The 14,095-nt window shown below is 49.5% G+C and overlaps 1 protein-coding gene across 2 annotated transcripts in view; it reads left to right on the forward strand.

Moving 5' to 3' along the window:
• ATP2C2 (ATPase secretory pathway Ca2+ transporting 2) overlaps positions 1-14,095 on the forward strand; it is a 49,732-nt gene that overhangs the window by 22,452 nt on the left and 13,185 nt on the right. The window contains exons 1-9 of one of the 2 annotated variants that reach the window (XM_054697033.1): positions 1,225-1,302; positions 1,731-1,839; positions 6,013-6,162; positions 6,244-6,312; positions 6,895-6,970; positions 8,507-8,573; positions 12,206-12,330; positions 12,471-12,568; positions 13,355-13,456. In XM_054697033.1, the coding sequence (XP_054553008.1) occupies positions 1,274-1,302; positions 1,731-1,839; positions 6,013-6,162; positions 6,244-6,312; positions 6,895-6,970; positions 8,507-8,573; positions 12,206-12,330; positions 12,471-12,568; positions 13,355-13,456 (825 nt within the window). In that variant the 5' untranslated portion in view covers positions 1,225-1,273. Of the gene's footprint in view, positions 1-1,224; positions 1,303-1,730; positions 1,840-6,012; positions 6,163-6,243; positions 6,313-6,894; positions 6,971-8,506; positions 8,574-12,205; positions 12,331-12,470; positions 12,569-13,354; positions 13,457-14,095 lie in introns of those variants that run through there. The other variant, XM_037516263.2, reaches the window with a different exon arrangement.

Consider the following 14,095-nt stretch of genomic DNA (forward strand, 5'->3'; position numbering starts at 1 on the left):
CTTTGCACAGCCATTAAATATTTACTGAGTCCTACTTCATGTCAGGAGAAAGAGTTCAAGGTTACACAGGTGAGGAGGATGGGAAGGCAATAGTTTTTAGGGTGCTCACATTTCTCCCCAGGGAGGCAGATAATAAAGCAAAGAAGTGAGGGGATTTTGGGATGTGCCGGGTACATGGAAGCCAAAAAGACCCCCCTGAAATCCAAAGCCACATAAAAACCAAAGCAAACAAAAAATCTCAGAGATACAATTGCAGCTGGTGGAGAAATAGGGACAACTTTAAATAGCTGACAATCAGAACACCCTGATCTGACATTTAAGAAGGAACTAACATTTAAGTTGAGGCCCGAGAAAGAGAAGGAGCCAGCCCTGGGAAGAGCTGAAGGAACAGTAAGGTGTATATCTGATCAACACTCCTCTTTATAAAGATCAGAAAAAGCTGCACAAACCACAAGGAACTGTCTTATCTCCTGACAAAGGATGTGAGGTTGGGGGACAGTGGGGTGAGTTCATCAAGAGGGCACCAGAGACTTGGCCCTTTTATTTCTTTATGTTGCCATCCTCAACTTGTTGACTTTGTTCTCAGCCTGGTTCCCCTCATGGTCCCAAGAAGGGTGCCACAGCACCAGACATCGCAGCAAGACATGAAAACATAATAGAAGAAGAGGCTGGCTCTCTCTCTCTCTCTCTCTCTCTCTCTCTCTCTCTCTCTCTCTCTCTCTGGGTGTGTGTGTGTGTGTGTGTAGTAAGGAACTCTCTCAGGAGCCCCTAGCAGATCTCCACTCATGTCTCCAAGGCTAGGGTGACAGAAGGTGCTTGTGCCCAAACCAGCCACAGGCAGGGGTTGGGGTCACCCTGGTCTCACTTAGGACCACGCCCTACAGCAGATGACTGGAGAGAAGGGTGGCTATTGGAACAAGATCGAATTCTGCTAACAGGAGGAGGGACATGTCTCTACTCCAGCTTTCAAGGTCAGCAAGGTCCTTGAGACTAGAAAGAGCTGGGTGTGTTCAAGGGCTGATAAGGTGAGAGGCAGGAGCTGCAGGAGTGGAAGGAGGCAGGCCCGGTTCCAGGGGACCCTTAACAGGGCCTCTGGGTTTGACTCCAAGGTCATTGGAGAGCCTGCGGTTGGTTTGGAGTTGGGGGAGGTGATTTGGGGTTTGAGGAGCTGCCAGAGGGGAGGCTGTGGCAGCATACAGGTGGTAGGGCGGTGGGATTCCAGCTGGACCCTGTGTGCTGAAGGAACCCTGCCCCTTGTCTGAGGGTTATAACCATGAAGAACAGTTGTGGGCATGTTGGAAGGTGAGCCGGACTTCTGGGGCCCTTGAGATGTTCCTCCTGGCTCTGACAGGGTTCTGCAGGCCAGCGTGGTATAAATTTTCTGAGGAGGGCTGCTAGCTGCCAGCTCCATTAAAGAAGTTTCAGAACCACTGACCTAGACCCGCAGGAACTTCTCGAGGCAGCCTGTGGCAGCCTGGCCTTGTTTCTAGGCAGCGTAAACAGTCATAGCCCCATTTTTCAGTTGTGGCCCAGGGCTTCTAGAAGTCATGTATTTCCCCTTTTTACTTAGGATACTTGACTTTAGAAGGTAGTGAAACCATAAAGGCACAAGAGCTCATCCATTACTGAAAGATAAAGTGGGTTTCTGTCACCTTTGCTCAAATTCTTCCAAGTGTGTGAAGACATGATGCCAAATGGGCACTTTTGCTTTTGTACCATTTCGAACGCAGCATACGAGATGGAAAACTCCAGCATCTGCTTGCCCGAGACCTGGTTCCCGGCGACATTGTGTCTCTCTCGATTGGAGACCGGATCCCTGCAGACATCCGGCTCACCGAGGTGAGCAGCGTCCTGACCCTGCGGGCAGGGAAATGCACCCCCTCCCTGCTGAAGGCAGGGCCTCCTGGCTCCCGGGAGGATACAGGCACACAGACAAATCAGGAAGATTAATTTCTAGCCCAAAGCTCCGCAATCTGTTTTATGAATGAGTTCTTCTCATTTAAGTCCGACCCTGCCACGGGTCAAGTTTGGGGACCCACTTGCTGCCAGGCCTGTGTAGCAAACTAAACAAGGCAGGGTGGGGAACGAGAGTGGCTGTGAGAGACCGCCACACGGATGTCAGCAAGAAGTGATAGGAGATGGCTTAATGGCCAGGAGGGAAACAGCCAACACACAGAGAAACTGGGGCTCCCGCTCATACAGCAGGGGTGTTTGGAGCAAGCTCTTTCCCCGACCTTCATGGCTCTCGGGTGTCCCTGCTTCACAGGACAGTCCCTGAGGCTCTCTCCTGCCACGATCCTGGAGTCTTGAGAAAAGGTTGAATCAAGTTCACAGAGCTCTGCTGATGGAGCTGATCTATTTCATGATCCTGTCCAAGACTGCTTAAGAGTCCTTCAAAGCATTCAGTGATAAGGGATTAAGCACACCTGCTGACTGATTTCCGCATTCTCAGGAATTGTGGGATCAGTAAAAGGGGGAATTACAGGGGGGATGGAGAGAGGTGCCCAGCCCCTGGACCTGTGTTCGTGACATGTCTTTGAACTAGAGGCAGGGCCAGAGGGTGTCTTCCGTGTGGCACTTAGGGCTTCAGGCCCCTCTGCCCTTGGCTGTAAATCTCAAGGCCAGGCTGGGGCTAAGTGAGTAGAAGGGCATTCACTCCCAGGCTCCTGTGGGGGCCCCCTTCCTGTGCCAGAATGGATTCTGCCCTGTCCACTTCTCCCAGAGGCAGCACTGAGTTCTCACCCCAAGTCCAGGTACACAGATCCTCTCAGAGGGCCCCTTGTGCAGTGGTCCACAAGGAAAGAGGGGAAGTCAGCCTGACATGGTCTGCTTCCCAACACAGCATTCCCAGGTACAGCGTGGGGGTTCAGATGCTGGGTGGCCAGTAAGGAGGACACGATCCCCCTACAGGTGCTGTGCAGAGGCAGTGTGTAAGATGGTTAGTGCCCTGGGTCTGGGAATTAGCCTGGGCCTATTGTTGACAAGCTGTGTGATCTGAGCAAATTACTTAACCTCTCTGTGCCTATACTGCCTCATCTGTAACATGCAGGATGATGGTGCCCACAGGGTGGTTGTAAGGGTGAAATGATTTCATTGGTGCAAGAACTCAGACAGCCTGGCAGTGAGGAGTGGGCATGTATTGAAAGTCAGAGGCCAAGGCCTGGGTTTCAAATATTCACCTGCAGCTCCCATGTTTGGCTCTGAGGAAGAGGTCTGCCTCTCTGAACCTTGGTGGTCTCTTCTGTCAGAGGGGTGATGTTCATTTCCATTTCACTGGTTCTTAGGCAGATTAAGCTGGCTAAGACCCATAGCCCGCTTGGCACCATATATTGCCATTAATTGAATTATCCTTCCAGCCTTGACCACAGCTCTTTGAGATAATTTTTTTTAAGCCCCAAATAACTCCCTTGCTCCTTGGGCTCATTTTCCTCCTGTTTATGTGAAGTTCAAGTGTCCCTGATCATGAACACCACCACAGCTTCCAGCTGCAAACCTGCTGGGTAGTATTTTGCAACTCCGTGGAACAATCAAATAGCTTTGTTTATTCACAGTGGAATATTTTATCAGGTCTTAAGCCCTGAGATCAGGAGATCTTTCTATACATCTGAAAAGCCATTTATGTCCAGGAAACAGGTTCAAGAAAGCCCTTGAAATAAGTAACCCTTCTTGCCTCAGGGCTCTCCCTCTGCCCTGCTCCACTCCCCATAACCTCATCATTGTTTCAAGAAGTATTTCTTGAGTACCTACTGTGTGCCAGGATCTGTGCTTAGGTGCTTAGGATACAATGGCGGAAACAGGTCCTATGGTCCTGGGTTTATAGCCTAGAGTAAGAGACAAATCATGGGGGAGGAGCATGAGCAAAAGGGACAGATTTCCCACACAGGAAAAACTTGCCTAGCTCAATGCAGTCACAGAGGGCTTCCTGGAAACAGCAGCTTTTGAGCTGACCAGAGTGGAAATGCAACAGGAACATTCAAATTGTCTTGTAGAAGTGTAAAGACTGAAATGAAAAACAGAACAAGAAAGTTTGAGGTAGTGTTAAGACTCATGTCTTGGCTTGGAAGGGTGGGGTTTTCACGCAGCCTTGACCTCTTAGATTCTTGCAAGCCCAAATAGACCTTAACGAAAAAAATCAGGATCAAATCTGACTCTTTCTACTTCCATGTGCCCAGTTAGCTCCATTTGCTGCCAACTCTTTTCTTGTATGCCAGGCTACTCCCTCCATGCTCTGCCACTGCTGGTCCCCCACATTGAGAGTCTCACTGCACCTCGCTAGGGCTGTATTTCTCCAACTGTAGGCTTACCCCTTAATGCAGATGGCCCACCTCTTATCTCACCCACATCCCTTCTATCTCTGCTCAAGACTTTTAATGTCTCCTTGTTACTCTCAACCAGTGCCACCCACACCTTGCACAAGTGCTCTGTGCCAGTCCAGCTGGTCCTGCCTATGTGTCCACAGATGGCTATGCCCTCTCGTCCTAATTAAGTCCCGTCTTCCATTCAGTACTCCCTGAGGACAGGGGCAGCGCTCCTTCCATTCTGACTTCAGCACCCAGGACAGCACCCACACATGCCCACTCCCTCCCCCGAGAGGGTGACTGACCCGTGCCATTGCTCCACATGGAGGGCTTTGTCCATCTCCCACTCTTCTGGCACATCGTGCCAATGCCAGCCTTCCGTCTCCCATGCCCCACCCCTCTGCTGGGGATGAGATTTGATTAGAACATACGATTGCTCTGATTGTGTCTCTCACTCTCAGTCAATCGTGGGCTCCTTCCCAGGGTTCACTTGTCATGTTTATTGCAACATTACTGAAATGTAAACAGACATAGAGTCAGGTCCAACTCCATGTGCTTCCAGTATACACAACTGTAAACCTAAGCACAGCTCGTTGAAATCACTGTCACACCCCATTAGATGGTGCTCTTTGCTTGCCAGGGGCAAGTGGGTGCTGATTTCTGCTGCCTGGGGCTGTGGGTGAATGGGAGTCTCTATCATCCTTGGGGACGGGGATCCCCTGGCGGTGTACAGATTCTAAAAAGATCGTTGCTGAATTTTAAATATTCGAAATTATAGAGAGCACACAGGCTCCATTTGAGAAACACAGATCTAGTATGAGTTAGTTAGAAAGAAGCTTCTCTCTCCAAACTCATCACATAGGCTTACGTGACAAGGACCTGAGGGTGGACCCCACCCATAATGTCCTCGACAGTATCTGGCACAGCACTGGCCACAGGAGACTCACCCCTTGAGTGATATCTACAAATCTGGTCAGTTTTGCAAAATGGTTAAGAGTGCAGAACCTCTGTTCAAACCTCAGCTTTGCATCTAACTAGCTTGTTACCTTGAGCAAGTTACTTAATCACTCTGCGCCTCAGTTTCACCATATGTGCAAGGGGGAAAATAACACCGCCCTCAGGGGGAGTGTGAAGATTAAGAAATCAGCCCTGCAGAGCACTCAGCGCCAAGCCTGCCGCATGGCAGACACTCTAGAACTGGTAGCACCTCCCTGCTCCTTTCCTAGAGAATGAGAATCAATCAACCTGTGTCTGTATATGGTTCTGGTGTGTGTTTCTGGCGTGTGTTTGAGTGTGCCTGGGTGTGGCTGTCACTGAATGTCCAGGCTCCCTGATGTTCCAAGCACACATTGTATAGGATTTCCAGGTCGGGGGTAGGACATATGGAAAGTTAGGTCAAAGCCACGAGTGCTTTGAAAGTCTTTTGTAAATTCACCATTGCCTACGTTTTTTCTTAACATTACCTACAATTTACAAACATGTTAAGAGAAGGTCTGAGCCTTCTATGTTTTTCAAGAGGGTCCACAAGTTCGAAGCTTTCCCAATTCCTGGCAGCACCTCAGGCCATATTCTGACACTTGACCCCTGATTTCCACATCTTCCTTCTTTGCTTTCATGGGCAAGTGACTTTAAGGTGCTGGAGACCATTCTGTGTTTCCACCACACTTCCCAGGGCTGGAGGACAGTCCCGCCGTCTCTCCCTTTGCTCTCCTAGGTCACGGACCTCTTGGTGGATGAGTCCAGCTTCACTGGAGAAGCTGAGCCCTGTAGCAAGACGGACACCCCACTGACAGGTGGGGGGGACCTCACCGCTCTGAGCAACATTGTCTTCATGGGGACCCTGGTGCAGTATGGGAAGGGGCAGGTGAGCCTGGGCACCCTGAGGCCTTATCTCTGTGGCCCCACAGGCTCCCGCCCCCTCTCACACGTCTCTCTCTGAACACAGGGGGTCGTGATTGGAACAGGGGAAAGGTCTCAGTTCGGAGAAGTGTTTAAGATGATGCAGGCTGAAGAGGTAAGACGAGTGGGGGGTTTGGTTCTCTTGTGGGCTGGTGTTTGAGATCATCCTAGGCTAGTGGTATCTCTTAGCCTGCTCAGCTCTGTCTCAGAAATGAGAATCATGTGGTTAATGTGAATACACTTCCAAAAATCTTTACTTTGAGGGGGAAAAAAAAACAAAATTAACAGGCAACTGTAAGTCAGAGACATTTTGCAGGGGAGGGGGAGGGAGAAGAGGGAGGCGCACAGGGGACTGTGGTGATGGTGCAGGGCTGAATGGGTGGTGGGAATTCTATGGGGACTACACCTGAGAGGAGAAAGCAAACATTGTACGAAAAAGAACAATGATATGAAATATATATAAATAAATAAATTATATAAAAAATTTAAAAATTAAGAACTTTACTTTTGGAACATTAGAATTTTATCTGGGTATAACCTACAGGCAGTAACATGTACAGGTCTTAAGTATAGAGGTCTATGCATTATTAAACATGTGAGGCTGTGAGTCATCATTCAGCTGGTACATAAAAACCAAATAGAAGCTGAGGACACTGCTGGGGTCTTATCTCACAAATCCATTTTCTTATCCTCTCAGACTCCTAAGACTCCTCTGCAAAAGAGCATGGACAAGCTGGGGAAACAACTGACACTTTTTTCGTTTGGCATAATTGGTGAGTGAGGCGGTTTCTGCACCGGTCCTGCGTTATGTTTTTCATCTGTCTTGCTGCTAGTCTGGGAGAGGATTGGGGGTTGGGATCTGAGATTCTCTGACAGCAACACGAGGTTTCTGGATTAGTCAGAGCAGGCTCACTGCTGTAACAAGCAGCCCCTACATTTTAATGGCTTAATATGTTTAAGGCTATATCTTGCTCACACCTCAGCCCATGAGCATGTACCTGGTTGAGTCACTTTCCCAAATAGCTCACTTCCAAACACAGACTTGGGGACCCAGGCTCCTACAGTATTGTTGAGTCTCTGTGGAGGGGGGCATAATTCTATTTGACCAGCAATTAGGGAAGAGAGAACAGGAGGGTTTGTGTAGGAAAATTTTAAGGCATAACCAGGAAGTGAAGTCATCACTTACCCACACTCTGTTGGCCAGAATGGAGTCACATGGCCTACCTGGCTACAAGGGAGACTGGGAAATGTAGTTCAGTGGTGTGCCCAGCCCTATTTCTATGCTACTCAATAGCATAGAAATGTAGCCCATGCCCCCTGCCCTTTGGCAGTACATCCAGAAGCATCAACATGATATTGCAGACCTTACTTGAGGTCTTATCCTGAACATACTGGGCCCTCACCCTTCCCCTTTCTGCTGTCTCCAGCTTTGGTTTTGATTCTGTGTTCTTCAGAACCAGCCATCAGGGTCAACCATTGCCTAACCCATGGTAGATTTATCAATAAACACTTATTGAGCGAATGAGTTAATACAGGAACATTTAGTTAGTGTCTTATGATACACTTGAACCTATGCTAGGCTCTAGGGTCACCAAGATAAGTCAAATACAACTTCTGCTTTTGGAAGGGCCCTCAGCAGATATGGGAGAAAACAAATGTGAAATGTGAAGCTTTCTTGCTAGAGATTGGAAGGTTCCAAGAAGAAGGTGATATTATACTGGGTCTTGCAGGATGCAGAGGAGTTTACCAAGTTGAAAAAAAGAGAGAAAGAGATTTGAAATTCTAGACAGAGGAATTGTTAATGGTGCCTGCTAACGGTTGATGAAGGAGAAGCTGGCACAGGGACCATATTGAGTCGTGACTCTGCAGGGTGAAATCTTTTCAAAAACAATGGCCCATCTGCTCATCCTGGGAGCAGCTGTCATGGACACCTCAGATGCTGTGAGGGACGTCATGGGTGCACACTCTTTTGTCATCATCCCTAAGCCTCAGTTAATAGCCTGGAATTTGCTGGCTGCTTGTTTCTTTGACCTGAATGGACTAGTTCCTTTCTGGAACCAGTCAAGTCAGTCAGTCTTGTGGTATCTTCCTCAGAGAGACAACAGAGTGCAGTGGCACGTCCTTGAGTTACTCCTTCCCCCGTGTGTGTGCGTGCATGCTCCTGTGAGCTCTTATTTTTTTAATTTAAAAGAATTATTTTTTTGGTAGAAGATTTTTTTTTCTTCCCTGCGAGCTCTTTAAGGAAGTGAGTTCACAAGTTTAGACACAGAAGCGTGTGGGTGCACGTTGATATGTGTGTCTCTTCCCAGGTGTGATCATGCTCACCGGCTGGCTGCAGGGGAAGCCACTGCGCAGCATGTTCACCATCGGAGTCAGGTAAGGCACTGGCGCCCCTCGTCAGGGCGTGAGAGAAGCTGGGGCAATCGGGGAGCAGGAACGGTGTGGGAGCATGCACCCTGCACCCCCATGCCACAGCCGGCCTGTAGCACGTCGTCTGACAGACGGGGGCACTGGCTGGTGCTAACAAGGTGAAGAAAGCACACGCTGCTAGTCCCCATCGCTCTCTGCCAGCCTGGGGCTTTGGGTCTTTCTGTAAGAGTGTGGGCCCCAGGGCCGGCCTGTGTTGCCTTAAATGCTGGTGTAGACATTTGCCGTGTAGTCCTGGGTGAGCTTGTTAGCCTTTTGTGCCTCAGTTTCTCCTTGGTGGGATGCGAGTGGGAGACAGCCCCTCCTGGAGTCACGTCCACGGGCCCTGCCAGGAGTCATCCCTCACCTGCACTGAGTACCTGCATCACTCGGCGCTCATGGAGCCAGAGGCTGGAGTTTGCAGGCTGGCGGGGGAAAAGGAGCAATTGAAGTGAACATTAATAATGATGACATATGATCAATGCTGCAAAGGAAGCCATGGCTGAGAGGCCCAAAAGGAGGTCCGTGGTCTCGCCCCACGGAGGTGGCCCGGGCAGGGTTCTCTGCGGAGCTGAGCAGGAGAGATGAGGAGGCAGCTGCTAAGAGACGAACAGGCAGGGCCAAGGCATGACGGTGGGGATGATGGTGGCGCCAGGAGTGACCAGCCCGTGAGCAGTTAGGGGCAGGTCACGGGGCCTAGGAACACTTTTTGCTCCTGATTCTAATCAGGTCACCAGAATCCTTGCTGGTCCAGGCTGGCACCTCTGTTCTCTGGGAGCAGAGAAAGGAAAGCATGAGCAGTTCTTGGCAGAGACTGCAGGCCATGGGCCGTGTGCTGGGCTTGTATCAGAGGTGAGAAGGAGGAAGCAGTCCGAGAGGGCAGCTGGCTGCACCGAGGACTATGGGGCGGGTGGGCGTCCTGGGAGAGGAAACCCCTAGGGCAGGGGTCCCCGACTTCGACCTGAGACAGAAGTGTCCTGGGAGAGCTTGGTGGACACAGCTGGCCAGTGCCCTGCCTCGGCCAGGCTGGGTGGGCCTGAGACTCTGCATCCTCCTATAGCCGGGGTGCTGATGGAGAGGGCCAGGAAGCAGGCAAGGAGCCAGATGCTGCGGCTGCTCCACCTGTGGGCTCCAGCAGGAGGCAGGGCAAGGGACGAGGCTAAGTCCCTCTCCAAGAGTGCTCAGTCGGCCAGGCCTTCACAGGCTGGAGGGTGCAGTAAAGGAGACCCCTGGACCTTGGGGACCCCAGAAAAAGCAGAGCACTCTAGCCACATGCTCAGGACCCTGTCCCAAATAATGACGACTTCCACTCTCATAAAGCATGGAAAGTTCCATGAGCTAAAACTACTAGATGTTTCCAGGTAAACAATGAAAAGGCCCTTTGCCCGCTCTGACCCCACCTCCCCAAGATCATTCTGATTCCTTGCCTTTCTTCTCCTCCAGCCACCGCACCCCCCCATACCAGGGAAAATGTGTGGTTGAGGAAAAAGGCTACAGTTTCACTTTGTGACTTCAAAAGGTTTTTCGGTTTTTAACAGAATTGAAGTCCCTCAAAACTCCCAAATCAAGGTAGAAATGACAGCAGAGCCCGGGAGAAGAGTCTCCAGAACAAATGAGGATTGTTCTTATCAAAAACTGGAGCTTGCTGCCTTGAGCTAGGGTCAGGATAACACATTTCCTGGTACAGGCTAGTCTCTGTTCATTTGCGGATTAATCTTTTATTATTAGAGAAACGCAGGCACACACAGACACACCCTGTCCTCCCCTGTGGGGTAGGTCCCCATCAGAGCCCTCTGCAAATGTTTGTCTAGTGAGGCTTGTCTCCCGAGCCATAAAACCTAAGATGCCGGCCTCCCCGGTGGTGCAGCAGTTGAGCGCTGGGTTGCGAAGCTGCCCGCAGCCTCTGCAGTGCCGGTTTGATCCCCAGCTGCTCCCCGGCCACTGGAGGAGGGTCCCACATGGCGCGCAGACCTCTCCTGCCACCCGCTGCTCCCCTCAGCAGTGTATTTCGTCAGTCTGCCTGTTCTGCTCCCCGCTCTGGCTCTGGTGAATTCTCTCACTCTCCCGCACTTCTGACTGTACCCAGTGCTTGTATGAATAAATAAATAAATCTCTAAAAAAAAAAAATACAAAAAACAAAACAAAGATGCCATCTTGCTGTCACCATAACCAGCTCAGTCCTTGCCCAAACTGTGACCTTGGCTTGTATAACTTGTCCCTGAATATCCCTTTGTCTCTGGGTGAAAGGCTACCACTTATATAATATGTATATATAATTTTTTTTTTGCATGACTTACTTTCATTTCTCTTTATTGTCTTAAGTTAATAATCCAGGTAAGCAAGTTAGTTGCTTGTATCTGGCTGGTAGTGAGTAGTTGATGTGCTAAAAAGTGGTAGGTTTCTGGATATAGTTATTGAAAAATATTTTTTGATAATGTTTTTTTCTCCCACTACCATCCCTTATATCCCCTTGTCCCTTTCTTTTTAAAAGATTTATTTATGCATACAAGAGCTGGGGTGCAGGCCAGAAATGCAGGGGGTGTGTGTGAGAGGATTCACCAGAGACAGAGTGGGGAGCAGAACAGGTGGATCTACTGAAATACACTGCTGAGGGGAGCAGCGGGGAGACAGGAGAGGTCTGCTGTGCCATGTGGGTAGCTCCCTGGCCAGGGATCGAACTCAGGCCACAGTGGCTGCTGATAGTTTCATAGGCTGTGTCTTAACCCCCTGCGCCACCAGGGAGGCCCCTCCCCTTGTCCCTTTCTTTACCCCACTCCTCTTAACCTCAGAGCCCTCACTATGTTTGTTAATGTCCACTAGTTTTTGTAAGTATTTTATTGGTCAAATTGTCTGCTCTGTGAATGTCCCACATTGTCATTCATTCTGACCTGCTTTACTGCACGTCATTCCCTCCAGCTCCTTCCATGTGGCTGTACCTGGCAGCATTTTTTCTTCCCTTATAGTGAATAGCACCCCATGGTGTAGGCAGACCACATCGTCTTGATCTAGTCATCTGTGGGTGGACATTTAAGCTGCTTCCCTGGCCCAGCTATAGCAAATAGTGCTGCAATAAACATTGCATTTTGACAGTTTCACGTTCTTTGGATAGAAGCCCAAGAGCCCTTGCTGGCTGTTCATACACCATATTTATTTTGATTCTAAGACATACATTCCTTTTTACAATTTAACTCTGAAGGGGCTGGAGTGGAGGGATGGGAGTGGGGGAAAAAATCAATTTAAGTGATATGATAAGAAAGCCCCGTGTCATTAATTGGCTTTGTACACAGTCACCTTGCATCTTCAATATGCTCACATATGGCCAGAGGCTTTCCTCTCTAATAAATGAGAACACTTTGTATGCAAAAGGACTAATTCACACTAAAGTGTGGGGGACTGATAGAGAGGTTCCTTCCCAGCATTTTACAGGGGAAGACCTCAGAGCAATGGTTGCTGAAGGAGACAGGTACATCATGGGATTAGGAGTGGAGAACAGTATGGGGACACCAGAGAATAACTTCCCCAAGTAAAAGTGTTGCCAGACCCTGTTGAGATTCATGTCACCCTTAAGTGCGTGTTAAAAGTGATCTGACTTCTCAAAACAGCCTGGCTGTGGCTGCCATCCCAGAAGGGCTTCCCATCGTTGTCATGGTTACACTGGTCCTGGGAGTGCTGCGGATGGCCAAGAAGAGGGTCATTGTGAAGAAGCTGCCCATCGTGGAAACTCTAGGTGAGGGACACCAGCTGGTTGAGTCCTTATTAATGGGCATGAATAGGTGTCTGAGCCATGTTTGTTGAGCACTTCCTAAGCCTGAGAGTCAGTGGGGATGATCTCTTTTCCCTACAAATGCTGATGCTTCCTTGGGCCAGGGTGTTGCAATGTCGTCTGTTCTGATAAGACGGGAACTCTGACTGCCAATGAAATGACTGTCACCCAGCTTGTCACATCTGATGGACTCCATGCTGAGGTGAGTCCATGCAAATTTACAAGGTTCTGGACAGAGAGGCATGCCCCGGAGACCCTTCCTTCCTAGAGAGCATGTGGCATGGTCTCAGTTAGCAATTAGAAAGCCACCAACATAAGGTTCTTGCATAATCTCTTCACTACAAATAGGAAGATGATGGATGTAAGGTCACGACCTTTATTTTTTATCTTTTAATACTAATCATGAACAAAATTTAGAAGCTAGAAAACAGCGACCCATAACCTTCCAGAATAAACCAACCCCAATTCTCCATCTCTGCTTTCAGTCCCTCTCCTGTGCATTTGGCTCAGTTGTAAGCTCCCAGAACGAGTGATTTTGTAACCTGATGCATTTTATACAAAACTCTGCAGGCCCAGGGTCAGCAGCAAGTAGCCCATGGGCTGCACCCACCTTCGTGAAGAGTTTTGTTGCCCCCAGAGACACCCTTCCTGTTGCACATGGTCCATCATTTCAGACTTGAAAAGCCACCGATTGTGTGGCCTATACTGAAATATTTGCAAGGAAAACTTTGTCTACTCCTGTTCCAGAAGATTCCATGCTGTGGCTTAACTTGCCTAACTATAAATGCTACTGGCTGCAGAATACCCCACTGAGGTTTATGAAATCAACAGTGTTCAGATAAATCGCTAACCCCACCAGGACCACCTTCACGCTTGAAGCTGGGTCTGTGGGTGGGATTATGTCCTGGGGATGGATCCCCAGTAAAGACATAATGGGGCAGCACGTTTCTGACTCCTGGTGAACATCACTGTGCCGCTTTTCCCGCAGGTCAGCGGCGTTGGATATAATGGTAAAGGGACAGTGTGTCTTTTGCCAGCAAAGGAGGTTGTTAAGGAGTTTGCCAACGTCTCAGTGGGAAAATTAGTGGAGGTGAGTGTCAAGCACTATGGTGGAAATCATGTTTAAAAGTTGCTGATGGGGAGGCTCCTGACAAGAGAAGGGCCAGCTGTGTCAAATGGTTCTTGCTGACAACTGGGCCACGCCTCAGGGGTCAGGTGGTCCTGGTGGCCTGGATGAAGGTGGTGACTCAGGAGGTAAGAGGTGGTGCCTTGTGCTCCCCCTGCTGCTGGAAGTCACTCCGTGTCGGGGCGTGAGTGTGCAACCAGTGCTTTGGACACGCATGATACTGCTATGTACATCCTATCCTCACGGGAAACGTGCCCTCTATGAATATGAGGTCACCGCCTCCCCCTGCAAGGGCACCCACTCTGCTAGGCTCCCTCCCACCCTGATGGTGCCACTTAATTCCACAGTAACCCTGGTGGCCAGCCCTGTCAGCTCAGTCATGCAGATTAGGAGAGGTAACATGAGTGCCCAGGATCACCGGCCATGAGGAAGGAAGCTGGGAGCTTCCCCCTGCCTCCCAATTTGTGTGCATGTCTGTTTCTATCTTTATTTTTGATCAAAAAGTATCATTTACCATAGAATTCACCCTTTCAAGTGTACATTTCAGTTGGTCTAGATTCACACAGTCACACAGCCATCACCACTGTTTAATCCCCATCACCC

The sequence above is a fragment of the Talpa occidentalis genome, unplaced genomic scaffold (assembly GCF_014898055.3).
Source record: "Talpa occidentalis isolate TD23 unplaced genomic scaffold, MPIMG_talOcc4v2.1 talOcc4.17, whole genome shotgun sequence".
In the NCBI taxonomy this organism is placed as follows: domain Eukaryota; kingdom Metazoa; phylum Chordata; class Mammalia; order Eulipotyphla; family Talpidae; genus Talpa; species Talpa occidentalis.